Consider the following 27,830-nt stretch of genomic DNA (forward strand, 5'->3'; position numbering starts at 1 on the left):
CCAGTTCCAGAAGGACAGGGAACTGCTGGAGAGGGTACAGCAGAGGGCTACAAAGATGATGAGGGGCCTGGAGCATCTCCCTTACGAGGAGAGGCTGAGGGACTTGGGGCTTTTTAGTCTGGAGAAGAGAAGACTGAGGGGGGATTTGATCAACGCTTATAAATACTGAAAGGGCGGGTGTCAGGAGGATGGGGCCAGTCTTTTTTCAGTGGTGCCCAGTGACAGGATGAGGAAATGGGCACAAACTTGAACATAAGAAGTTCCACCTAAACATGAGGAGGAACTTCTTTGCTTGGAGGGTGGCAGAGCCCTGGAAGAGGCTGCCCAGAGAGGTGGTGGAGTCTCCTTCTCTGGAGACATGGAAAACCCTCCTGGACACGTTCCTGTGGGACCTGCTCTGGGTGGACCTGCTCTGGCAGGGGGGTTGGAGGAGATGATCTCCAGAGGTCCCTTCCAACCCCATGACATTCTGGGATTCTGTGGGAGAAATGGTAGGTTTGGGGCAGGGATGAAGCCTGGCCACGGGTTGGGGAACAGAAAGGGTCTTGATCTTCATATCTGTTTGGACTTCATTAGGAGATGCTCGGGATGGAGAGCAATTAAGAGATCACTGATTGCAATTTGCATATCAGCAAAAAAATTTCATTTCACTTTGATCACAGCCCTGGACCTTCTCTAATTAACCACGGAGACCTGCCTTGTCAGGGAGTTTTGCATGTTAATGAGCCCTCTGGCACCATGGTCCTGAACGGCAGATCCTGAAAGGCTGAACAACCCCCTATGGCCCCTATAGGTCCCCCCTATAGCCCCTATGCCCCCCCCATGGCCGCTATGGCCCCTATAGGTCTCCCCTATAGCCTCTATGCCCCCCCATGGCTGCTATGGCCCCTATATGTCTCCCTTATAGCCTCTATGTCCCCCCCATGGCCCCTATGGCCCCTATAGGTCCCTCCTATAGCTCCTACGCCCCCCGCCATGGCCCCTATAGGTCCCCCCTATAGCCCCCATGGCCCCTATCGGTCCCACCTATAGCCCCTGTGCCGCCCCCCATGGCCTCCATGGCCCCTATAGGTCCCCCCTATAGCCCCTATGGTCCCCATGACCCCTAGAGGTCCTCCATATAGCCCTATGGTCTCCCCTATGGCCCCTATAGGTACCCCCTGTAGCCCCTGTGACCACACTGGCCCCCATAGCCCCCCTATGACCCCTATAGGTCTCCCTTTAAGGCCTCTCTGGCCCCCATGGCCCCTATAGGTCCCCCCTATAGCCCTTATGGCCCCTATAGGTTCTCCTTATAGCCCTTATGGCCCCTAGAGCTCCCCCCTATAGCCCCCATGACCCCACTGGCCCCCATGGCCCCTGTAGGTCCCCCTTATGGCTTCTATGGCCCCCTGGGCACTGTAAGTCCCCCATATAGCCCCCTATGGCACCTATGCCCCCCCCATGGCCTCTATGCCCCCCCCCGTCCTGGCCTTCATGGCCCCTATAGGTCCCCCCTATAGCCCCCATGGCCCCCTCCCCGTGCCGCTGCAGCCCCACAAGCAGGCTTGGCTGGGGTGGTGGGAGAAGCCCTGCCCCACGGCCAGGACCAGGGGCAGCAGGGCCAGAAGTGGCTCCTTCCCAGCAGCCCCCATGGGTCCACGCCTGTGGGGCCACCCCACGGAGTCCTCTGTTGGGCAACCAGTTGTCCATGGGCCAGCAAATGGGGCCTGATGGCCAAGAAGGCCAATGGTCTCCCGGTGGTGGCCAGCAGGTGGAGGGAGGTCCGTCCTCCCCCTCTGCTCTGCCCTGGTGGGGCCACAGCTGGAGACTGGGACCAGTTCTGGCCCCCCCAGTTCAAGACAGGGAGCTACTGGAGAGAGTCGAGCAGAAGATGCAAGGATGAGGAGGGTCTGATGAAGGCTGAGGGACCTGGGGCTCTTCAACCTGGAGGGGAGAAGACTGAGAGGGGACCTCGTTGATGCTGAGTGGGTGGAGAGGATGGAGTCAAGCTCTTTCCAGTGGTGCCCAGCGACAGGACAAGGGGCAGTGGGCACAAACTGGGACACGGGAAGTTCCATCTCAAGGTGAGGAGGAACTTCTTTCCTGTGAAGGTGGCAGAGCCCTGGAACAGGCTGCCCAGAGGGGGTGTGGGGTCTTCTTCTCTGGAGATGTTCCAAAGCCAGAGGAAGAGAGAAGAACATGGGGAGAACATGAGGAGAACATGGGGAAAGGAGAGACGAGGCCAGACCAGACCAGACCAGAAGAGAAACCACCCAGTGCCACCCCCTGCCCTGGGCAGGGACACCTCCCACCAGACCAGGAGGTTCCAAGCCCTGTCCAACCTGGCCTTGAACCCCTCCAGGGATGGGGCAGCCACAGCTTCTCTGGGCAACCTGGGCCAGGGTCTCACCACCCTCACAGTGAAGGATTCCTTCCCAGTATCTCACCTCCCCTCTCCCAGTTTGAAGCCACCACCCCTCCAGGGTGAAAAGCACCCTCTCAGCACCCTTGGGTGAAGCTCCTCCCGTCCCATGGACTGGGGAGGGTGCGGTTTGGTCAAGTAGCCCCTGGCTTGGGCCCTATCCACTGCTGGTTGGTCTTCTCCAGAGGCCCGGCTCTCCTGGAGAAGATCCAGGAGAGCGTGCTTCTGAAGAAGATCCAGGAGAAGGTCCTTCTGGAGAAGATCCAGCATCTGGTGGATTTGACCATGAGCTTGAGAAGGTTCCCTGGTCCAAGCTGGAGCAGGTCTCCACCTCCAGCCTACTGTAGTCCACTGTTTCACCACTGGCTTCTCATCACCACAGTTCTTCTCGTCATGGTTGCTCTCCATCACTTCATCTCCCAGCCTGGGTTGCCCCCACCCACGTCAGGACTTTGCACTTGGCCTTGTTGAACCTCCTCAGATTGACCACCACCCTCTGAGTGCCACCAGCCAAGCAATTTCCCTGACTGTCCGCAGAAGCCGTATCTCACCAACATTGAGAAGAAGGATCTTCTCTTTCTGTGGTCCCTGCCTGAGGTCCATCCACCAGAGAGACATGGGAAGAGGTCACCAGTGAAGACCAAGGTTCCTGAGAACCCCAACCTTTTCATCTGTCATCACCAGTTCGCCAGTGAGAAGATGGAAGAGTCTCCAGGCCAAAGGTGGTTCTGAGCACCCACCATGATCCCCACCACAGACACCTGAGATGTTCTGGTGTCTGTGGTCACCAGACTGACCAGATGACAGACACTGGAGAGTTTTGGGGTGCTTGGACCAGTCCGGGCCCATTGGGTACCTCAAGTGGTGACCTCCAGTCTAAGGTGGGCTTTGACCGAATGATCTCCAGCATCTTCAACATTGTCCTCTTGACTTGGCCCTTGAACTGATCTCAGGAGCTCTGGTGTCTCCATGGGTGTGGGCTCCTCAATGGTCTTTTCCATCAATGCCCAAGGTTGACCTTTGAGACCTTCTCGATCCTTAGTGGCCACCTGGCCCCAGGGAAGGAGGACAAGCCTTGAGGCCACCTGAGCCCCGGCCAGAGACGTCCCACCAAAGGGGGGGCAGGAGATGGGGTCGCCCCCTCCAGGTGAAGGTCAAAACTGGGGGGGCAGAGGTGGGTTCCCAGTCTGGACTGGTCGGTGACGTCACGTGGTCCCCAGTGCCCCTCCCCCCACAAAGGAGGAGGCCATGATGTCCCCAAAGGTCTTTAATGTGGGTCCAGCCATGGCACCTGCAGGGGAAGGGACAGGGACACCCTGGGGACCCCTTGGGGAGGGTGACACCCCTGGGGACACCCTGGGGCAGTGACACCCCCACCCCGGTCACACCCCCCCCAGGTACAGTGACACCCTACAGGGTGACAACCTCACCCTGGGGACACCCTGGGGACAACGACACTCCAGGGAACACTCTGGGGGGTGACACCCCTGGGGACATAACGTGGTCACCCTGGGGATGGTGACAACCCTGGGGACACCCAGGGGGGTGACACCCCTGGGGACCCCCTGGGGACAGTGACACCCCTGGGGATGGTGACACCCCCATCCTCAGGACTCCCTGGGGATGGTGACATCCCTGGAGGAAAAACACCCCCACCCTGGGGACCCGCTGGGGACGGTGACAACCCTGGGAACATCCCTGGGGGTGACATCACTGGGGACCCCCCCCAAGGATGGTGACACCCCTGGGAACACCCGGGGAGTGACAATCCTGGGGACCCCCCTGGGGACGGTGACACCCTCACCCTGGGGACAGTGGCACCCCCATCCTGGGGACTCCCTGGGGACGGTGACACCGCTGGGGACACCTGGAGGCTGACACCCCTGGGGATGGTGACACCTCCCCCCCGGGGATGGTGACACCCCTCGGGACACGCCGGGGTGACACCCCCACCCTGGGAACGGTGGCAGCCCCGGCTCCAGCCCTGGGGGCAACCCTGGGGGCAGCTTGGGGACACCACAGCCAGGGGGACCCACGGGGACCTCAGGGTGCCCCACAGGCAACCCAGGACCCCCCAAGGTGCCCCATAGACCCCACAGCATGCCCCATAGATCCCAAAGGTGCCCCATAGGGTCCCTGGGACCCTCCAGGGTGCCCCATAGGGACCCCAGGACCTCCCAGAGAACCCCAAGGTGCCCCGTAGGGACCCCAGGACCCTCTAGGGTGCCCCATAGAGCACCCAAGGTGCCCCACAGATCCCAAAGGTGCCCCATAAGGACCCCAGGACCTCCCAGAGAACCCCAAGGTGCCCCATAGGGACCCCAGGACCCTCCAGGGTGCCCCACAGATCCCCAAGGTGCCCCATAGGGACCCCAGGACCACCCAGGGTGCCCCATAGACCACCCAAGGTGCCCCACAGATCCCAAAGGTGCCCCATAGGGACCCCAGGACCCTCCAGGGTGCCCCATAGATCCCCAAGGTGCCCCATAGGGACCCCAGGACCACCCACGGTGCCCCATAGATCCCAAAGGTGCCCCATAGGGACCCCAGGACCCTCCAGCGTGCCCCATAGACCACCCAAGGTGCCCCACAGATCTCAAAGGTGCCCCATAGGAACCTCAGGACCCTCCAGGGTGCCCCATAGATCCCCAAGGAGTCCCTGGCATGCCCCATAGACCCCCCCACTGTTTCCCCCCCTCGCCCCCCCCACCAGATCTCCGTTGGGGGGCTGGGTGGTGGCGGCTGGGGGGGGGAGGGGAAGTGGGGCTCAGGGGGGCTTAGCGGGGGCCGGTGGCGGGGGTGGGGTGCGGAAGAGGCGCCAGGCCCCCCGGCAGATGAGGGCGAACCAGTAGAGCTGTGGGGCCAGGAGGGCAGCGGCGGCAGCGTTGTAGGCGGGGGGCAGGGCCCCCGGCACCCGCAGCAGGGGCAGCCCCCGCTGGCGGCCGTAGGCCCAGTAGAGGTAGGGGAAGAGGAGGACGCGGCAGAGGAGGAAGGTCACCAGCAGGGCCACCCCGTTGAGCTTGTGGAGAGCCGTGTGTTGGCGCTGGTACTGCAGGGGAGGGGGGAGAAGAGAGGGTGAGGGGGGGGGGACACACCCCCAGGCATCCGGGAGCGGGGGGAGGGGGTGATATGGGGTTGAGGGACCTATGGCCACCTGAGATTTCTCCTGGAGACACCAGAGGTTGGGAACGTCACATCTACCCAGGGGTTGAGGGACCCATGCCCACCTGAGATGTTCTGGGGACGCCAGGACACCCCATGTCAGTGTGGGAACCCCAGGGGTTGAGGGACCCATGCCCACCTGAGATGTTCTGGGGACGCCAGGACACCCCATGTCAGTGTGGGAACCCCAGGGGTTGAGGGACCCATCGCCACCTGAGATGTTCTGGGGACCCATGGCCACCCCACGTTGGTATGGGGGGCCCTATCGGTTTGGAGGACCCCTGGCCACTCAAGATGTCTTCTTGGAGCCCCAGGGGTTGGTGGCATGTGGGGTTGGGGACCTGTGGCCACCCACCACCCTCAGGGAAGCCCAGGCTCACCAGGATGAGGACCTTGCTGAGGCAGACGAAAGGGGTGCTGAGCTCAGCCATCAGGAGACACCCCAAGAAGAAGTCACCCTTCCCCTGGCGCCACAGCTGGGGGAACACAGGGTGAAGTGAGATGTCCCCAAGGTGTCCCCAAGGAGACCCCATCCCCGTTCCTGCTCCCCATGGCCATGGGGAAGGCAATGAGCAGCATAGGGACATGGTGGACCTCCACGAGCACATCCATGCCAATGGCATGTCCATCTGTCCCATGTCCCCACGTGTCCCCAACCCATCCCATTGTCCCCAGCTGTCCCCAAGTGTCCCCATCTCCATCCCCACAGCCATGGCGGCGTGGTGGACCTCCATAACCACATCTATCCCAAAGTGACGTCCTTCCATCCCATGTTCCTTAGCCACCCCCATGTCCTCACCATATCCCTGTGTCCCTGAGGTGTCCCCAAATGCCCCCGCATCCCTGTCCCCACTCACGGCGGCCACCGGGAAGCAGACGAGCACCATGGCGGCGTGGTGGAGCACCATCAGGAGGTCCTTGCGGAGGTAGGAGCTGGCGGCTGCCCTCAGGGATGGGGGAGGTGCCACCTCGTGTCCCTTCACCCGTCCCCGGTGCCAGTGACACAGGAACATGGCGTAGACGTCGTAGATGAAGTAGGGGACGGCGAACTGGGGGTACGTCCCCGCCAGCCAGTGCCTGGGGTGGGGCAGGGGGGTGACATCAGGGGACCCAGGTGTCCAGGGAACCCTGTGGCACCCCCTTGGGGAACCCAGGTGTCCAGGGGACCTTGGGGACCCCCAGCGTGGGGGACCCAGGAGTTCAGGGATTCTTGGGACACCTAATGTGGGGGACCCAGGAGTTCGGGCACCCCAACTCGGGGGACCCCAGTGTCTGGGGACCCCAAATGGGGGAACCCAGGTGTCTGGGAGACCTTGAGGAACCCCCGGTATGGGGGACCCAGGAATTTGGGGACCCCTGGGGGACCCAGGTGTCTGGGAGGCCTGTCTCTGTCTGGCAGAATCACCTCTCTGGATCTGCTGGCAACACTTCTTTTGATGCAGCCCAGGATGTGATTGGCCTTTTGGGCTGCGAGAGCACATTGCCTGCTCATGTCCAGCTTCTCGTCCATCAGCACCCCCAAGTCCCTTTCCTCAGGGCTGCTTTCTAATACCTCATCCCCCAGTCTGTATTTATACTGAGGATTGTTTCTTCCCAGGTGCAGAATCCTGCACTTGCTTTTGTTGAACCTCATGAGGTTCATCTGGGCCCACCTCTCCAGCCTGTTGATGGGTGGACGGTTCGGTGGATAAGGAATTGGCTGAATGGTCGCACCCAGAGGGTGGTACTCAATGGCTTTAAGTCCAGATGGAGAGCAGTGACAAGTGGTGTCCCTCAAGGGTCCGTCCTGGGACCAGTACTGTTTAACATTTTTATCAAAGACATAGACAGAGGGATTGAGAGCACCACCAGCAAGTTTGCAGATGACACCAAGCTGTGTGGTGGTGTCGATACACCGGAGGGACGGGATGTCATTCAGAGGGACCTGGACAGGCTGGAGAGGTGGGCCCAGATGAACCTCATGAGGTTCAACAAAAGCAAGTGCAGGATTCTGCACCTGGGAAGAAACAATCCTCGGGATAAATACAGCCTGGGGGATGAGGTATTAGAAAGCAGCCCTGAGGAAAGGGACTTGGGGGTGCTGATGGACGAGAAGCTGGACATGAGCAGGCAGTGTGCTCTCGCAGCCCAGAAGGCCAATCACATCCTGGGCTGCATCAAAAGAAGTGTTGTCAGCAGATCCGGAGAGGTGATTCTGCCACTTTACTCTGCTCTGGTGAGACCTCACCTGGAGCACTGTGTGCAGGTCTGGAGCCCTCAATATAGAAAGCACATGGACCTGATGGAGCGGGTCCAGAGGAGGGCCACCAAAATGATCAGGGGGCTGGAGCACCTCTCCTATGAGGACAGACTGAGGGAGCTGGGGTTGTTTAGCTTGGAGAAAAGGAGGCTCCGGGGAGACCTCAGAGCGGCCTTCCAGTCCCTGAGGGGGGCTACAGGAAGGCTGGGGAGGGTCTGTTTCCAAAGGCCTGCAGCGACAGGACGAGGGGCAATGGTTTTAAGCTGGAGAAGGGGAGATTTAGATTGGATATTAGGAAAAAATTCTTTACCATGAGGGTGGTGGAACACTGGAACAGGTTGCCCAGGGAGGTGGTTGAGGCCCCTTCCCTTGAGATATTCAAGGTGAAGCTCGACGAGGCCCTGGGCAACCTGGTCTAGTTGGGGGTGTCCCTGCTGACTGCGGGGAGGTCGGACTAGATGACCTTTGGAGGTCCCTTCCGGCCTGGACCAATCTATGAATCTATGAATCTATGAATCTATGAATCTAGACCTTGACGGGTGATGCAGTTCTCTGTCCAGCTGTGATGCAGAAGATCATGATAATAATTTCCGGAATCGCAGTTTTGCTGGTCCAGTACATTCGGAGGTCCATTTCTGCTCAAGTGGGGGATCTTCCTCACGCTTTGGAGTCTTCCATTGTTTACGTCTTTGTAATCCTAAAGGTCCTAAAGGTTCCGAAGTCCACTGCTTATCTGGAGCCTTTTTCACTCGGGAGCAGTGAATCCAGGCTGGCTGTTCTTTTTACTTTGATTGCAGTGAAGGTGGTCAGTAGCACTTGGAATGCTCCGTTCCACTTCTCTTCTAGTGGATCACCTGAAAAATTCTTAATATTGATTCAGAGAATGAACGGTTAAAGGTTGTTAGTGTGGATTTAGTACAGCCTGGCAAAGAACAGAGCTCGGAGCCCAGCATTCCAAGATAAAGAAATGGCCTTGTGTATAAGATAGCGGGAACAGCCTGCATGCTAAGGAGGAACCCCAACTGTCTGGGTAAAGTGTCCATCTGGTCAGGACCAGTTTTGCGGTTTGGGGTCCAGCCAACCCAGCATTCTAGGACAAAGGTGAAGGTACTCGGTGAGGAAGACTGCGAGCCTTCCTCCAGAAGACCCCGGCCCACGACCACCAGGCGACAGTGCGCATGCGGCAAGGGGAGGAGACTTATGATAATGAGTTCTTAGAAATAATTAGAATAGTAATGCCTTTTCTTAGAATCAATTATAATAACCCAGCCCACCTTAATGAATATGTATGCTTTTCATCATAAATAGACACTTGTTTTACAAACCGGTGTGCAAGTTTGGAGGAGCAATCCCCCTTGCACCCAGCGCCGCAATAAACATACCTGCTTTATAAATCTCTGCGAGTTGTAAGGTTTGTTTCCGTGCGTCAATATAAACCCAATTTCCAGGACTAAAGGGATAGATAGGATGGTCCACTCCCTTAACTCTGGTTCCTAAGTCATTCTTATTGATTTTCTCTGATCAAGGGAGCAGACAGTCTAGGAGGTTCCTTGAGTGTATGGAAGATAACTTCCTGACACAACTGGTAGGAGAGCCTACCAGGGGAGGCGCCTCACTAGACCTACTTTTCACAAACAAAGAAGGACAAGTGGGACATGTGGAGGTCGGAGGCCGTCTTGGTCTTAGCGATCATGAAATGGTCAAGTTTTCAATTCTTAGTGAGGTAAGGAAGGGGGTGAGCAAAACCTCCACCTTGGACTTCCGGAGGGCGGACTTTAGCCTGTTCAGAACCCTGGTTGGGAGGGTCCCTTGGGAGATAATCCTTCAGGGAAAAGGGGTCCAGGAGGGCTGGATGCTCTTCAAGAAGGAAATCCGAAAGGCCCGGGAGCAGGCTGTCCCCATGAGGCGCAAAATTAAAGAGCGGGGAAAATGCCCGGTCTGGTTGAACAAAGAGCTTTTGATGGGACTTAGGGAAAAAAGGAGGGTTTACCACCTTTGGATGAAGGGACAAGCAGCTCAGGAGGAGTACAGAGATCTTGTCCATGGAGCCAGACGGGATTCACCCAAGGGTACTCAGGGAGCTGGTGGGAGAGATCACCAAGCCTCTCTCCATTATCTATCAACAATCCTGGTCAACAGGAGAGGTACCAGATGACTGGAGGGTGGCCAATGTGACGCCCATCTACAAGAAGGGTCGGAAGGAGGATCTGGGAAGCTATAGGCCTCTCAGCCTGACCTCGGTACTGGGAAAGATCATGGAGAGGATCGTGAGTGATGACACCAAACCAGGTGGGAGCATTGATCTGCTTGAGTGTCGGCAGGCTCTACAGAGGGACCTGGACAGGTTGGATCATTGGGCCAAGGCCAATGGGATGAGGTTTAATAAGGCCAAGTGCCGGGTCCTGCATTTTGGTCACAACAACCCCAGGCAATGCTACAGGCTTGGGGAAGAGTGGCTGGAAAGCTGCCCAGCAGAAAACGACCTGGGGGTGTTGGTGGACAGCCGGCTTAACATGAGCCAGCAGTGTGCCCAGGTGGCCAAGAAAGCCAACGGCATCCTGGCCTGTATCAGGAATAGCGTGGCCAGCAGGAGCAGGGAAGTCATCGTGCCTCTGTACTGGGCCCTGGTGAGGCCTCACCTCGAGTGCTGTGTTCAGTTCTGGGCCCCTCACTACAGGAAGGACATTGAGCTGCTGGAGCGTGTCCAGAGGAGAGACACCAAGCTGGTGAGGGGTCTAGAGAACAAGTCATACGAGGAGAGGCTGAGGGAACTGGGCATGTTTAGTTTGGAGAAGAGGAGGCTGAGGGGGGACCTCGTTACAGTCTACAACTCCCTGGAAGGAGGATGTAGAGAGGTGGGTGTTGGCCTCTTCTCCCAAGGGAATAATGGCAGGACCAGAGGAAATGGTCTGAAGTTGCGGCAGGGGAGGTTTAGATTAGATATTAGGAAGAATGACTTTACTGAGAGAGTGGTCAGGCACTGGAATGGCCTGCCCAGGGAGGTGGTGGAGTCACCATCCCTGGAGGAATTTAAGAAATGTGTAGATGTGGCACTTCAGGGCATGCTCTAGTGCTCGAGACTGTTGGTTTCTGTCTGTTTGAGGGTGGGGTGAGGTGTGGTTGTGGGCATTTGATTTGGTTTGGTTTTGGTGTTGGTGTTCTGGGATTTTTTTTTTGTTTTGTTTTTGTTTTTGTTTTTGTTTGGACTCGATGATCTCAAAGGTCCCATCCAACCAAAAATATTCTGTGATTCTGTGACCTGCTTGGTGGATGAGGGAAAGGGTGTGGATGTTGTTTCCCTGGACTTTAGTAAAGCCTTTGACACTGTTTCCCACAGAGTTCTCCTGGACACAGTGAATGCTCATGGCTTGAGTGGGCGTGCTCTTCCCTGGGTAAAAAACTGGCTGGAGGGCCGGGCCCAGAGAGTGGTGGTGAATGGAGTTCAATCCAGTTGGCGGCTGGTCATTAGTGGTGTCCCCCAGGGCTCGGTGCTGGGGCCGGTTCCTTTTAATATATTTATCAATGACCTGAATGAGAGGATCGAGTACACCTTCAGTAAGTTTCCAGATGACACGGAGTGGGGTGGAGTTTTGACCTGCTTGAGGTTAGGCTGGCCCTACAGGGGGATCTGGACAGGCTGGATCGATGGGCTGAGGCCAACAGGATGAGATTGAACAAGGCCAAGTGCCAGGTCCTGCCCTTGAATCACAACAACCCCATGCAGCGCTACGGGCTGGGGAGGAGCAGCTGGAGCTGCCCGGCAGAAAAGCACCGGGGATGTCAGTCGACAGTGGCTGAATATGAGCCAGCAGAGTGTCCAGGTGGCCACAAAGGTCAACAGCATCCTGACCTGTATCAGGAACAGCGTGGCCAGCAGGAGCAGGGAAGTGATGGTCTCTCCTGCACTTGACACGGCTGAGGTTGCACCTCGAGTGCTGTGTTCATGTTTTGGCTCTGCACTATAAGAAAGTGCTGAAGCGTGTCCAGAGAAGGGCAAGGAAGCTGGTGAGGGGTCTGGAGAACAAGTGTCATGAGGAGCAGCTGAGGGAACTGGGGTTGTTCAGCCTGGAGAAAAGGAGGCTGAGGGGAGACATTCTTGCTCTCTAGAACAACCTAAAGGAGGTTATAGCAAGGTGGGTGTGTGTCTCTTGTCCCAAGTAACAAGTTTATAGGGTGAGAGGAAATGGCTGGCAGTTTCTCCAGGGCAGATGTAGATTGGATATGAGGAAAAACTTCTTCACTGAAAACTTTCTCAAGCGCTGGAACAGGCTGCCCAGGGAAGTGGCTGAGACACCATCCCTGGAGGTGTTTATAAGATGTGTAGATGGGGCACATAGGGATGTAGTTTAGGTGTGGACATGGGAGTGTGAGGGACTCAATGACCGTAAAGGTCCTTTCCATCCTAAATGATTCTATGAGTCTATGATTCTTTTGAATCTTGGGACTTGGTTTCATCCTCGCCCCTTCTCTGGGAGGCCAGGAGGTGTCACAGAATTTTCCTGCCCTGGGCACTGCTCACCCCCACATCCCACTGCCCCCAGGAAGAGCCCTGAGCCACAAGTGAGGAGCAGGATCTGCCTTGCCAGGGCCTGGGGGTGAGGGCTTGGCCTTTCTGCTTCCTCAGACAAAGCCAGGCTTTCCTCAGCATTACAGCCACCTGCACTCTGCCTTTGCCTACCTGCAATCACAGCCTCCAATTATCTGCTCTAACGAGTCCCCAGGGAGCCTTTGTCAGTAACTGCCCTCAGTGGGGCTCCTTAAGGCTTCCAGGAAGTTTGGGTTGTGCTTCTGATTTCTTGAGCACTTTCTTCAATCTTCTCTCAGTATCTGAGGTTCATGGACTCAGCAGCAAATACCCCATGGGGCTCCTTGAAAACAGAAAACCTTAACAAGGAATTTATCTCTGTGCAATTTCCTTCAAGCCTTAAACCCTTGTACAGCTACTTGGGGAGCTTTTGTGGTGTAGTTAAGGAGGAAGATTTCAAAGTGCATCTAATGAAAATGCTTTCTTGATTGTAAAGGATGTATTTTATGAGTGTTCAGTTTACAGAGGAGGTGATGGAAGCATTCTCCAAGGGATACTGAGGCCGAGTGTCTCCTCAGGAGGTCTGGCCAGGTCAGGAAAAGCAGTCCCGTGATGTCCATCCCTGTATGGACAGCTTTGCTCCTCACCTCCCCAACCCCACCAGGTCTGACCTCGCCCACCTGGGACTGACATCACTGTTCCTTGCATCAGACTTCTCCACTCCAGTCTGGATGTGGCAGCTCCATTGCACCATCTCCCACCTGCTCTCCTCAGAGACCTGGCTGCTCACAGCCACAGGGGAATTCTGCCTGTTCTGCAGAAAAGAAAAGTAAAGCACAGTCAGTTTTCATAAACAAGAAAACACTGTGTAATCATACGCAAAGTACAAACTGCCTCTAATGAGGTTGCCTTTCTACAAGGGATAATCTTAGGAGAAATAGTTGAGGTAGGTAGATACACAAAGATAGATATAAACATAATGAAAGAGCTGGCTGAGGAGACAATGAGATTACTGAGAGACAGGCAAGGTTTTACTCCCTGAGGGTGAAAGAGCAGCAGAGGTGAGAGGTACCTGGATGAACAAAGAGTAAAGGGAGGAGAAAACTGGAGAATGATGGAGAGGGCCTTTTCCTAGACAGTCTGCATCTGAAAAGATGACTTTGCAAATGACCATTGTATCAGGACAAGTGTAGAGTATAGGAAAGATTAGAGAAACAAAATACGCCATATAACAGACAAAATAGTTGTAGTGAAGTCACAAGGGAAGACTGAGATTTCTTTGGAATATCACCCCTGGAAGGTGACAGGCTTGGCAGAGCTCTCTTGTGAGTGAGGACAAGCCAATGTTGCCCCCACCTTTGAAAGAGGCCCAGCCCAGGGACCCACAGGCTGTACAAGCTCCCTGGGGTGATTAGTGTGCCATCAATGAGAGTCCTCTTGGGTGACATTTCTGGGCACCGGAAAGAGAACAATGCATCCAAAAGCAGTCAGCATGGACTTTCCAAGGGTAAATCAAGCCTCAGTGAGGAAGTGGTGACAGCGGGGAAAGCTCTCGGGTTTCCTGTGTCCATGGAAGTCAGTCAGATGTTGGTACAGTCAGACCAGCTGCAGCTTTCTTGTCCTGCTCCATGCAGGGTTGCTCAGATGTAGGGCTACTTGACAGGTATCCCCAAACAGCCCTGATCATTTCCTTTGCTTAACCGTTCATTCCCATTGCACTATTTTCCCACGTCTCAAGTCCCACTCTTTAACCAACTTCATCCTCTCCCTTGCAAAAAGTCAACCCCTTTTCACCATTTCCCCACTGGCGCTGCGTGTCCTCACTTTGCTCCCACCTTTGGTGTTTCTGAGATGGTATCCCAGTGCTTTCTACCCTGATTAGCAACTCCATTACACCAGTACTGTCTTCTTATCTGTAGTGTCCTGCAGCTTCTACAATGATGCTCTTGCTAGCGGCACCCTGACTCAGGATGAACATCAGCACGTGTACTTCCAATGCTTGACTGCTGGAGCTTATGTCCAGAGGGACCTTGACCCACCTGGGGATTTGGCCATCAGGAACCTGAAGGTTTAGAAGAAAGAGGTGCACAACAACTCCATGCAGCAGCATGGGCAGTGACCACACCAGCTAAGGAGTGCCCTGAGGAGAAGGGCTTTTGAGTCATGATGGCTGCCATGATGAGCCAATGGGCTTTGCATTTCAAAAAGAAAATGGAAAGGCTGGAGAGGGTCCAGAGGAGGTCTGACGAGATGCTGAAGACCCTAAAGCTTGAGCTTTGAGGAGAGTCTGAGGGAACTGGGCGTCTCTACCCTGCAGAAGGGGAGGCATGGGGTAACCTGTGTAAGAGCCTACACCTACCTGGAGAGGTGACAGACCCAAGGTCTCTTCTGCAGTGTCCATGGATATGACAGAGGCAACAGCCACAAACTGCCTCTTGGAGCTTTAGACAGAGCATTAAGAGACCTTGCAAAGTGGAGCCAGGTCACTGGAGGGACACCAACGTTGACAGAGCTTGTACTGTGAGAAGAGGCTTACAGAGCTGGGCTTGTTCAGCTTGGAGGAGAGGAGCTCTTGGGGGGAACATGGAGCAGCGTTGCACAGTTACTAGGAAGACTGAGCCTGAGTCAAATCCATGGTAGAAGATACAAGGACAAGAGGCAATGGGCTGAGAAGAGGGACGGTCAAGCCACATAAGGAGGAACTTTTTCCAGCATGAGGATAGTCAAGCGCTGGAAGCTGTTTCCCAGAGAGCGTGCAACAGCTCTGTCCTGGAAAGGGATCCAGACATCTTTGAACAAAGCCCTGACTCTTCAGGTCTGACCCTGTTTTCAATGGGAGGTTGGTCAAGACACCCTCCAATTCCCTTTGAGCCTGAATGATGCTGTCCTCCTCCTGTCCTTCCATCTGCAGGCTGAGATATTTCCCCTCTTGGAGCAGACATTCTGAAAAACCACTCCAAATCTGGAAAGACTCTTCAATGCTCCAAGTACAGTTGGGTTGGGGGAAAAATAAACAACACAAAACTATGCTGGATTGGTTTTTCACAGAGACAGTTTTAAAGGGTCAAAGTAGATTCAATCCATGAATTCTGACAGTCAAGTTACAAAGAGGGAGGAAAAAAAGTCAACAAAATCTTTGCCAGTAAAGAAAAACTCCCCCAGCCTGTGGGATGTCCTCATTAGTTGGCCCTATAGGAACTGGGATCCTTGGGCTTCTTGGTCTTAAGTGGGAGCTCAAATCCTGAACTGGAAGGACAACAGTTACACACCGTTTGGTGGCTGCAAGTTACACACCGTTTTCTTGACATGACTGTGAGCTCAGACCCAGTGGATGGAGTTTCTCACACAGGTCACGGAGGAGGGCAGGATGTCGGGGAGAGGGGCACACGCTTCAGTTTCCCAAATCTCATGAGTTTTCCCAAACCATTCTTTTCTTGACCTCTGGCATCCTATTTCTTGAGATGCAAAGCTGGCGGGTCTTCTGTTGATAAAGCATCAGTGATCCTTCCAGTGATTCTGTGATTTCCTTTAGAGTGGCAAAAAATAATAATAATGATGAAAAGAAATGTTAAAGTAACAGTCTACTTCCATAATAGCAAATCTGGACAATGGCAATTAAATTAGTATTTGCCATATAAGGTATGATATCCCATCCTGAAGTACATATTGAAAGTGGTTCAGATGAAGGGTGGTCTTGCAAAAGTCACCCCTTGTGTCCCCGTATGGCACAGACGCTGCTGGTTTCCCTCTCCAGAGAGTGGCAGAGGCCGGATCACCTTCTCAGAAGAGGCTCCTTGCCAGGGAGCCACAGCCATGGGGGGAGCTCACCTGGTTCTTATTGACACTTCACTCAACAGCTATTTGGATACTTTTGGTGCTTTTCTGGGATGACTATTCCTGCACAGAGGATCATAAAAAGACGACTGTTTCTTAAGAGATGGTGAAAAAGGCCCTGTTTGGCCAAGAAAGCCCACCATGTGCTCTGGAGGGAGAGAGGAAGATTATAAAAAGCACTCGGAAAGTCCAAAATGCTCTTCCAAAGGGCGAGTGGCCCTGAGCAGTGGTGATTGGCCACGTGTAAGTCTGTTAGAGAGGGTCAAGCAATGTCAGCGAGAAGCAAGGGGATGGCTGATGGCTTTAGCCAATCCTTACAGCCATGTCTGAAGCCAGCCGTGGGAAGCAGTGGATGTTTGTGGGCAGAGGCTGAGGAAGAGGCTTCTCCTGGGACAATGGCAGGAAGGAAGACCCTTCCTCTGCAAACCAGGGGTGATACAGACATTCATCTCTTGTGTGCCTGCCTCAGCCTGGCGGATGGGGAATGCCCACTGCTGGGGGTGGCTGTTCTTAGGAATGCCCCATGGGCTGACAACTTGCTCCTTTCCCCTCCTTCACTGCCCACACTTGGATGGACTTCAGGAAACATCCATGAGCCTGGAGGATGCACAAACCTCCTGGGCTGAGGTCTCAGCACTGCAGGGGCAGAGGAAGGGTTTGTGAGACACATGGGCGTGCAGTGTGGGGGGAGCAGTGAGTGTGCTAAAGGCAGGAAGAAGAAATGAAATATTGGGGGTTGGCTGTTCAGTGCTGGGATGTGGAGCTACAGAGAGGATTCTGGCACGGATTCTCCAGGATTCTGGAGCTTGGAAATCTTGGGGATAAATGAGCAGTAGCAAGGCTTTGGAGGAAACCAGGTGAGATGTGGGGAACTCACTGGCAGTGGCAAATCCTCAGACACCCACATTTTGGTGTTGGAAACAAGGAAGCAGGCACAGGCACAGGACAGCGTAGCTGTGGTGGGGATGGCCAAGGGCCTTGGTGGGGCGTTGACACCCCAACAGATCTGAGACCCTTGTTCTCTTGCCTGTGGCTTCTGTCTCTTCCACTGAGACCCAGGAGAGAACACAAGGTCCTTACAGCTCCAGTGCCTCGTTGCCTCCTCAGCCACCCCCCATAAATCCTGGGAGGTGCCCTACTGCTGACCTGCACCTGGCAACACACACTCCCAATCACATTGCCCCCAGGAAGAGCCCCAAACATGCCAAGAGGGAAAGGAGCCCCATCTGTAGGGGATGTGGGTAAGGACGTGGCCTTCCTGCTTGGAAGAGCACATCAAGGGCTTCCACAGTGATCTCTACATTTAAATTTTCCGTTGTACCAAGTGTCTCCAACTTCCTGCTTCACCAGCCCCCAGGGACAGGACCCTTGTCTGCTCATTCCCTCCGTGGTTTCTTCAGTGATGGGCTTCAGCAGGGCCTGCAAACACTCTCAGAAACCTGGAGGTTTGCTGCTGGCTCTTAGTCCTCTAGAGACTTGGTCAGCCTTTAGAGATCTGCAGTTCAGGAACTCGGCACCAGAGGGTTCATTAACATGCAAAACGCCCTGAGGAGCCAAGCCAGGCCATAATTTTCCCTTCATCTTCAATTCTTCTGTGGTTAATTAGAGAGCTTTCGGGAGTGGAGTCAAAGCGAAAAGATGTCAAAGCAAAGAGGCCAAGTGCATGAAATGCTTGATTTCTACTTGCCAATTCTGCATTAACGCCAAGGAATTTGGGTTACAGGAATGTCTCCAAGTAGAGTCTGCACCATCCAGACCCATGTGGATGGGCTGGCAGAGCCACCCCCAGCAGGGGGATCCCCATCGCCCACGCTGAGGCAGTCAGGATGCAAATATCTGCAGTGCCCACTTGTCACAGGCCTCCAGGCAGAGGGTGACTCATTCCCATGACCCTCGAAGCCTGGATCAGCTCGTTGTGCTTTTGCTGTCCTTCCCTTCATGCGTCAAGCCCATGGGAGCTTTGGCTTTGACATCATCCCTACGTCCTGGGACAAGGTTTCTCAATTCCTCCTCTGCAGCTTCCCTGCTTCCACCTCCTTTGTGCTGCCTCGTTGTCCTGGAGCTCAGTCAGTTCCAACAAGCAGCCTCCTGAGACGGTGGCTTCTTTTCAAGGGGAGTTGGAGAGATCATTTTTGTGCCTGGAGGAGGCTGTCCTGTAAGGCCTATCAGATTTTCCATGATCCTTCAGCCTTCAGAGCTGCTTCCCATGGCACCACTCACATCAGTCTCCCAAGTACATCAAAGTCTTCTTCTCTGGAGTCCACCCGTTTTTGCTCTGCTGCTGGCCTTCCTCACTCCTCTTCGGCACCTGGGACCCCACTATTTCCTGGTGACAGCAGCCAAGGCTGACACTGATTTTCACCTCCCTGACCACTCTTTTTTTTTGTTTGTTTGTTTTTTGCCAGGACCAGGTCCAGGTGAGCATCACCCTTGTTTGCCCACCTGGCAGCTGTGTTAAGAAGTTGTCCCAAGGTCCTCCAGGCTGCTGGCACCCTGTGTCTTTGCCTGGCCAGTGAATGCCAGGGCAACTACTGTTCCCCATAAGAACCTGCTCATTGACTTGGAGACTTCTTCAGGTTGCTGTTAGAAGACTTATTCTGCCTACTGTGCCCGATCAAGTGGATTATAATGGCCAAGACATTTTCACCCTTACTGGCTTCTCCTCTCATCCTCACTCACACAAGCTCACTCAACCCTTGACCCATCTCATACAGGAGCTCCATAGATCTGAGCTGCTCCTTCACTCAGGGGGCATTCTGCTGGTCGTCCTCTTCCCTGCTACTCCCTCCAGCAGAGCCTGTACCCTTCCATTGCAGCACCACAGCTCAGCAAGATGTCCCACCACATCTCATTCAATCCCAAACCATCCCAGTTCTGTGAGTAGACATGGGACTCCTCCTGGCAGTGCATATTTGGGCCACAGCACCTCAGCTGACTTCTCACGGGGAAACCTGAGCTGTGATCCTGCCCAGAAGAACCATTGTACATGGAGCAGTTCGTGCTGGGCTGGGCTGTACGTACAGAGTGGCCTTCACCCCTGGGCTGTGCTGCACAGATGCCTTGGCCACAGGACAACCTCAGCAGCACATTGTCACACAGGAGCCTGCAGAAAGGTCCCAGTCTGTACCAGACATTTTGCCTCCCGCGTGGCCCTCCCTGTACCCGGCACTGCTGCAGGAAGTTCTCATGGAAACGTCCTATCTGTTTGACTGTCAAGATGACGAATAGTGTTGTTTCCTTGTAAGAAAATCCTGGAGTGGTTTGAATGACCAAAAGAGGAGACTGTCTCCTATGGAGGGGGTCTACATGGTTGTCTGCATGGTTTGCTGCATTTGGGTCGAAGGCCCATTCAATGCTACACCTCATGGGGTTCTCACCATCGAAACAGACATGAGATTTGTGAGAAACACCGGCTCACGATTAGAATTTGATAGAGAACAAAGTCGCCGAAGCAAAGATAAAAAAATTACAAATTTATTATATGAAACAGTGCTGAATGTGGTGCGTCTCAAAGCAGAGGCACTCCTCATCTTTCAGCTTTTAGGTATTTATACCCTATCCCGGCCGCCAGAGTTTCTGTCTCTCTTCTCGTTGGTTGAGAAGTTGGAGCTCACATTCTTCCCAACCGCCTGACCCGTTACAGGTTCAGTTCACACCTTTTCACCTTACAGGGCATACACACACCTCCCCTACGAAATCATTATCCTAAACACGCCTTTGATTAGTTGATTACGCTACAAGTTATTTCACAGTCTTTGCTGCCATCTACTACCCAGTGTTAGTAATTACAAGCACTCTGGTGGTCGTTTACTTCCTCAGGTGGTCGTATCCTCCTCTTCATCAGCTGCCCTCTAGATGACCTTAGTCCACTCAGCGGTCTTCATAGCCCCCTCAGCAGTTTTACTGTCCAGGCCTGGTTTCTTTGGCCTTATCGATACTCCCCTATCTTCTGGGTTCCTGTATTGAAGGCCACATTCCAGTCTGTTTCTCTTTACCTGGATAACGTTCTGTAAACAAGGATCCCTTGACAGACCCAGGGCAGTTCTAAGGATTAGTTGGGTGCCATTGATTAGATTCTACTATCACTAAGCCTCCTTTGTTAGTGCAGACACACTAACAAAGATATATCCATTTGCTGAAGCAAAACTTAACCCGTTTCTCACAGTTCACCCCCTTTTCATTCATTACTTTTTTGCTGAAGCTCATAACCTTCTTCCCATGTATTTAATAATAACTGTAACCTCTCATTTTGTTCTTCCTTCTGGTGGTCCCTTTTCCTTAGGACCATAATTCTCTGTGGTGTAACATCTTGATTCGAGGCCTTCGCATCTGGTAGACTGGTCACTTGCATTCCTTCTACCACACTAGAAATCCATCTCACTGCACAAGGAATAAAGCAAGGTATGAACAGCAGTCCAGTAGTAGCACATAACGAAATGAAGCCCACCTTTTTCCACCAAGATACTCCAAAAAAGTTATCCCACCAGTTGGCCTCTATCATAGACTTCCATTTTGCATTTTTGCACCGGGACACGTGCTAGTCTTCTGATGTTCGTTGCTATATCTCTCACAGCTTGCCCGTTATCATCAATTTGAAGACAACAATCTGAAGTGTTAAACTTGCCGCATACCCCCCCTTCTTCTGCTAGTAGGTAGCCTAATGCCAATCTATTCTGGTACATTGCAGTTGGCATCTGTGTTTGTTGGGCCGCTATTAATTCTAATGCTGAGGCGGTCTGATTGGTAATTACTTTGAGTACGGCTTGCAACCTAATTATTCTATCGAGCATATAAACAGGTGTTCGATATCCCCAGCTACCATCTTGTAGAGTCTGACATAAAGGGTCTTGACTTGCATATTCAAACTGCATCGGGAGACATTCAGGATCAATATTGACTGGAGATTGCTGATATCACCCCAGGTGTAAGAAAAAAAATAGATAAAATATTAGAAAGAAGAAATAGTTTCTTATTTTTTAGTATTGTGATACTGTCACTTCTGAAATCCCGATCACTTACTGCATAAGAACCGAGGGATTCCTGAAAACTGCCCAGAGGCTTGGCTTGTTAGGGCGTTTTGCATGTTAATGAGCCAAGTTCCTGAACTGCAGATCCTGAAAGACTGAACAAGCATCTGGAGAAGTAACAGTGGGCAGCAAACCTCCAAGTTCCTGAGGGTGTCAGCAGGCCCCACCGAGGGCCATCACCAGAGAGACCCTGGAGGGAAGGAGCAGGCAAATTGCCACCCCTGGGGACTGGTGAAGCAGAAAGGCAGAAGCACTGGTTACAGGTAGAAAACCACACGTGGGGATGGCTCTGAAAACCTTGGATGCATTTAGTTGATCAAGAGAGCAAAGCCCTGACCCCTGTCCCCTGGGAAAGGGGATTCTTCCCTCATGGGAGTCTCAGGGCTTTTCCTGGGGCAGGGAGAGGTGGGGCTGTGCAAAGCGGGGTGCAGGACAGCAGTGGGACACCCCCCAGCCTCTGTGGAGGTGAGGAGGTAAGGACGCACTGGGGACTTAAGGAACTGCTGTCCTCTTGTGGGCCTCAGCAGCAGAGACAGCAGCCATAGCCAAGAGGACAAGGATTTCAGTTCTGTTGATGATGTTGTTCTTGGTTCTGACCCCACCAAGGCCCTTGGTTGTCCCCACCACAGGCTGTCCTCCACTGTCCTGTGACTGTGCCTGCTTCCTTGCAGACTTCAACTCCCCCCCTGGTTCCTCACATCACTCTGACCCAGGATCTGCCACGCTTTACTGGTGTCTCCCTGTCCTCACTGGCTGTGTCTTCAAACACAAAGATTTCTGAGTAATTGCCGGTGCCTGTGAGGTTTCCACAACTGATCCAGCTTCTTCCAAGGCCCTGCTAATGCTCCCCCAGCTCCCAAGATGTCCTGTCCTCCAGACTTGCTTGAATCCTCACTCCATATCCCAGCACGGAACGGCACACGTACCTTCTGCTGCCGCCTCAAATTGAAGAATCAACCTGCTTCAATTCAACATGACCCCACCTCACCCATGGTATTTCAGATCTTTTCCTACCTCTAACACACCTATTGCTACCCATACATCGCTCTCTCTGCACTCCCCTGTGGTGCACAAACCCTTCCCTCTTCCCCAGCACTGCTGGGCAGTCTTCAGGAACCACCTTTTCGAAGCAGAGGAGCCAGCAATTCCACTCTGCCGTAACTCCAGCAAGCTGGGCAGGAGACCAGCTTGGCTGAAGAGGGAACGCCTCGTGAAGTTCAGGAGGAAAAGAAATGCTTCAGTCTCTGGAAGCAAGGTCAGGCTTCGCAGGAAGATTACAGAGATGTGGTTCGTATATGCAGGGAGAAGGCAGGAAAGGCCAAAGCTCAATTAGAGTTGAAACTGGCCAGTGTTGTCTCAGAAAACAAGAAGGGCTTTTTAAAGTATGCTACTAGCAAGGGGAGGTCAAAAGAAAGCATTGGACCAATACTTGTTGAAGATGGTCATCTGACTAATAGGGATGAAGAGAAAGCAGAGGCATGCCATGCTTTTTTGGCCTCAGCCTTTAATAATGCAGCTAGAGCTTGGGCTGCCCGGTCCCCTGAGTCGGAGGAGCTCGGCTGCGGGAACAGGGACTGTCCATTTGTGGACACTGAAATCATGAGGCACCAACTGGATCAGATTAATGTTCACAAGTCCACGGGGCCTGATGGGATTCACCCCAGAGCACTGAAGGAGCTGGTGAATGTGATGGCAGGACCCCTGTCGATCACCTACCAAATGTTTTGGGAGTCAGGAGAGGTCCCCCCTGACTGGGACGTAGCCATTGCTATTCCAATTTACCCAGAGGGTGTAAGGGAAGACCCAGGGAACTACAGACCCGTTAGTCTAAGCTCAGTTCCTGGAAAAATTTATGGAGAAGGTTATACTGGGTCCTATTGAAAGGCACTTAAAGAACAGTCAATATGGGTTCACAAAGGGAAAGTCCTGCCTAACTGATTTGATATCCTTCTATGATAAGGTCACCCGCCCACTGGATGAAGGGAAAGCAGTGGATGTAGATTTTCTGGATTTTAGTAAGGCTTTTGATACTGTCCCTCACAGCATCCTTCTAGACGAGCCTCTGGGTTCACGGTGCACTGGGTGAAGAAGCGGCTGAAGGGCAGAGCTCAAAGGGTTGCAGTGAATAGGGCTACCAGTGGTGCTCCTCAGGGTTCAATTCTAGGGCCGGTTCTATCCAATACGTTGATCAGCGATCTGGACGCAGGAGTTGAATGCACCGTGAGCAAGTCTGCTGATGATCCCAAACTGGGCGTTGCTATTGACCCTCTTGTGGGACAAGATGCCTTGCAGAGAGATCTAGAGAGATTGGAGCACTGGCCGATGATTGATGTGATGACATTTAACACGTCCAAATGCCAGATCCTTCACCTAGGACAGAGTATTGCCGGGCACAAGTATAAATTGGGAGAGGAGTGGCTGGAGAGCTGCCCTGCAGAAAGGGATCTGGGGTGCTGGTTGGCAGCAGGAGTCCCAGCAGGAGTCCCTGGGAGTCAGCAGGGAGCCCTGGCAGCCAAGAGGGCAAACCACACGCTGGGGGGCATCAAAGACAGTAGAACCAGCCGGTCGAGAGAGGGGATTATCCCACTGCATTCAGTGTTGATGTGGCCTCACCTTGAATAGCGTGTGCTGTTCAAGGCCCCACCATTTAAGAAGGATGTGAAGGTCTTTGAAAGCGTCCAGAGGAGGGCATTAAAGCTGGTGAAAGGGCTGGAAGGCATGATGAGGATCGGCTGAGGACTTTGGGCTTGTCTAGTTTGGGCAAAAGGAGGCAGAAGGATGACCTCCTTGTTCTCTACAGTCCCCTGAGGTGGGGAAGTGGAGAGGGAGGTGCTGGTCTCTTCTCCCTGGGAACCAGGGATAGGACGCGTGGGAATGGTTCAAAGCTGGAGCAGGGGAGGTTTAGAGTGGACATCCAGAAGCTTTCCTTTACCGAGAGGGCGGTCAAACACTGGAACAGGCTTCCCAGAGAGGTGGTTGATGCCCCAAGCCTGGCAGTGATTAAGAGGCATTTGGAAATGCCTTTAAATACACGCTTTAACTTTTGACCAGCCCTGAATTGGCCGGGCAGTTGGACTAGATGATTGATGTAGGTCCTTCCAATTGAAATATTCTATTCTATTCTATTCTATTCTATTCTATTCTATTCTATTCTATTCTATTCTATTCTATTTGATTCCCAAGTTGTCAGAACCCTTCCATCCTGCCCCACCACTTCATGTCTGAGCTTGCTCAAGTAACCCCTGACTTGCCCCACATCCACTGCTGGTTGTTCTCCTCCAGAGTCCTGCTTCAAGGAACACAGGCCTGGGAGACCTTATGGCTGAAGACAAAGAGGACAAAGAGGACCTCAGACACATCTGCACCTTCTCTGACAAAATTCAGCAGTAGCCACACCTGTAAAGAGGAAATGAAATGTCCCTGAGGAGAGCAAACCCTTCGGACCAGAGAGACGCAGGGCTGGACTGCGCGGCCCTGGCAGGAGAGGGCTTTGCTGCCTGTGGTGTCTCTGCAGCCCTGGAGGGCCTGTGGTGCAGGTGAAGCTGATCTCCAGGAAGGACAAGGTGCTCTTGAAAATGTCCTTGGCTACGGACAACCTGTGATCCAACACTGTGAAAACCATTGCTCTGTTCCTTGATTGCATCATCAAAGGGATGACTAAAGGATGTGGGAGCAGCACTGCCAGCATCTACTGGATGGAGAAGGGACAGGACTTGACCCCCTGCGGTTGCTTTAATGAAAACCTTGAACGTGTCTGAAGTTCTCCTGGGGTCTGTGACGATGTGGCTGCTCTGAATGGGGACGGTGTTCCTGCAAGTCCTGTGCTGTCCCTGCTGGCTGCGTGCTGCTGTGCTGGAGAGCCCTGGCACCTCAGGCAGCACCACAGGATGGAGTCAACCTCTAAATTGAGCAGCTGCCCTGAGTTAGGTGAGGCCTTGGAGGGGTGTCTCTGAGAAACCTGCCCTCACTGCCCCTGGAGAGCTGGTAAATGCAGCTGGTGGAGAAGAGAGAGACTTAGCTCTCCTGATGGCAATGACTCCGTTCTCTCAGAGGAATAGCTCTATGGGCTGCCCTGGACACAATGAGCAGGATCAGCTTCATGGCCCTAAATGGGGACATCTGCTGTCACTTCAGCTGGCCAAAGGCATGCTCCACCAGCCTCCGAGGGAGGAGGTGGTGAGGAGGAGGAGATGAGCCCAGGTGCTGCCCAGTCCTTCTGAATGTTTCCATCAGTTATCTGCAAGTGTCTTGGACCACCTCTGGCACCTCAAATGCCACCTGTGGTTTGCATGGGTACAGGAGGTAGAGGAGATTCCTCCCTTTCACTGCCTGGGTGTCCTGTCTCACAGTGACCTCAAGAAGAGGTCATTCTTGGACCTAACTCTGTCTCTGAGAGGGGAAATGCCACTGCTGGAAAGAAGTGTCTCTCCCCAGCGGAAGGAATAAACATCATTAATGACTTCAGTTGGTTTCAGAGTCAGTTGCCCTGGAGCCCCAGGGACATCTCTGAGGGAGCCCAGAGGGGCCAGAGGAAGCGATGCCTTGGGCTGTTGCTCTGCTGCTGAGCTGGGCCGGGCTCCTGGGATGGAGGGAGCTCCTGGCCATGGGGCAGCGCGGCAGAGAGACAGCTCTGCCCAGGAGCAGCTCCTCTGCCAAGCGCAGCAGGGCTGAGGGCACTGCCTGCAGGCACCGAGGGGAGACAAGAGATGTGAGAGAGAGGTAAAGGCAGTCTGGGGTGGTGAGTGAGAGCTGACCAGGGGGAGAAATCTTCCCAGGCTTTGACACGGTAAGTCTCTGGCTGCAGGGCAATGCAGCTGAGTTCCTGGAAGTGTCTCCTAGACCTGGCACATGCCACGACCGATAGGACCTGTCAGGAAGGTTCTGCTGGGTTTTCTGGTGTGGAGGAGGAGGACCCTACACCCCAGGGCACTGTGTGCTGGGAAGGGATTCTGCTGCTGCCAGGGTCAGCTGTAGCCTGCCCGGGGAGTGTGGGGAGAAGCTGTGGGTGGAAGGAGTGACCACCACAACGGTAGGGTAGGGACGAGCAGGTGAGGGCACGGTGCCTCTGCTGTCAAGAGAGTGCTGCATGGGTCAGGGCTTCTCACAGGTTAAGCTCTTCCTCGTGACATTTCTAAGGGGACTTCTCAGGAAGCACATTCACTCAGCAGCATCTTCCCCTTTGCAGCCGCATCAGGTTTTGTGTGATCTGCTCTTTAGCCCCTGCACACGCAGAGATGCCCCTGGGAGGTGTTTGCAGGCAGAGGTGGGCGCCCAGCGGGTGGGATGGGGTTTGTGAGCACTGGCAGGAGTTGAGCTGGGGACAGGGAGACGGCTCCTGGCAGCAGAGACATGGGCAGGGAGTGAGAGGGAGCTGCTGCCAGAAAGGCTGGGGAAGGGGATGTGGGCACCTCCCTGCTGTCCCTGCAGCACAGACACCTTCCCCTGAGCAGCTCCTCCCTGGTCTCCTTTCCCAGCCCAGGCAGAGCCTCTGTCCTCAGGCCCATGGGGTCTTGGCTGCGCATCACCCCTGCAGCAGCCAGAGCCCAGGAAAGGGCAAACCCCTGATTTCCATCTTGTTTGTGTGTCCCTCCTCCCTTGGCCAGGAGCATTGTGGCGTTTCACTGCCGTCCCCTCCTGCCTGTGCTGCCCTGGTTCTCACCATTGGCTTTCCTGAGTCAGTGCCAGGATGGGGGTCGGGGGTGGCAGATTCAGCTCCTGTTCAGACTCCGATCCTTTGGGTCCTGCTCTACAGACGTGTCTAGGGGAGAAACGTGCCCAAGTCTCCTCCAGGCCAGCTCAGGACATTCAGCTTTTTCCCTGGGGTGTCCTGTGGGGCTGCAGGGTGCCCTCCAGAAGGGCACAGCTCTCCCAGAGTATCTCTGTGCTGCCCAGGATGCCCATGGAGAAGACATCTGGGTGCTGAGGCCATGGAAATGCTGCTGGGCAGCGTTAGATGGGCCACTGCAGTGATCCCTCTGTGTCCCAGTCCGGGAGGGGAGAGATGAGAAAGGGCGAGGAGTCTGTGAATCTGCTCTTTGAACCTGGATTCCTCTGCTCTCTGCAGCGTCCTCTTTTTTTTAGGGGGACATCGGAGTGTGACCCTCCTCCAGGTCCAACACAGGGCAGCTGAGAACAGGACCGATGGGCAGAGCAGCTCTCCTCTCTCTGCACTAAGGGACAGTCCCTTTGCTGCTCGGGACCCACAGGATTTCCCTTGGAGTGCATTAGAAATGTGAGGGATTTCAAGCATCCAAACCCACTCCTAAACGTGGCAGGTGAATCTAGAACACATTAAACAAAACAAAATCCCCTCAGCTCAGTTCTGCAGCTGGGAAAATTGCAGGGAACAGAGACAAAAAGTTCTTTGATGTATCACAAGTACATTTAATTTGAGATCACCCTGCGGCACAGCCAGAAGGACTCCTCAGTTTCCCATTCCAGAGTCCCTGCTCCCAATGGCACCCTCATCCAGCAAAAGCCAGGGCTCAAGTGTGGGAGCTGCAGAGAGTTCTTCCTGAAAAGAGAGAGCCTGAGTGGGGGGTTGCAATGAGACATGCAAGAAGTTTTGCTCAGAGAAGTCAGGCTGAACTTTGTACTGCCTTTTCCTTCTCAACAGATAACCACAGCCAGTGGGAGCAA

General features: G+C 54.0%; 1 protein-coding gene across 1 annotated transcript; it reads right to left on the reverse strand.

Annotated features, from left to right (window-relative positions):
- Positions 1 to 5,171: 5,171 nt before the first annotated feature.
- LOC141477836 (ceramide synthase-like) lies at positions 5,172 to 8,483 on the reverse strand. The gene is made up of 4 exons (XM_074167023.1): positions 8,467 to 8,483; positions 6,424 to 6,643; positions 5,947 to 6,042; positions 5,172 to 5,453 (listed from the first exon to the last, which is right to left on the reverse strand). Exons 1-4 carry the CDS (start codon positions 8,481 to 8,483, stop codon positions 5,172 to 5,174), a joined length of 615 nt encoding a protein of 204 aa, XP_074023124.1.
- Between the last annotated feature and the right edge of the window lie 19,347 nt (positions 8,484 to 27,830).

Source organism: Numenius arquata, unplaced genomic scaffold, assembly GCF_964106895.1.
Source record: "Numenius arquata unplaced genomic scaffold, bNumArq3.hap1.1 HAP1_SCAFFOLD_86, whole genome shotgun sequence".
Lineage (NCBI taxonomy): Eukaryota > Metazoa > Chordata > Aves > Charadriiformes > Scolopacidae > Numenius > Numenius arquata.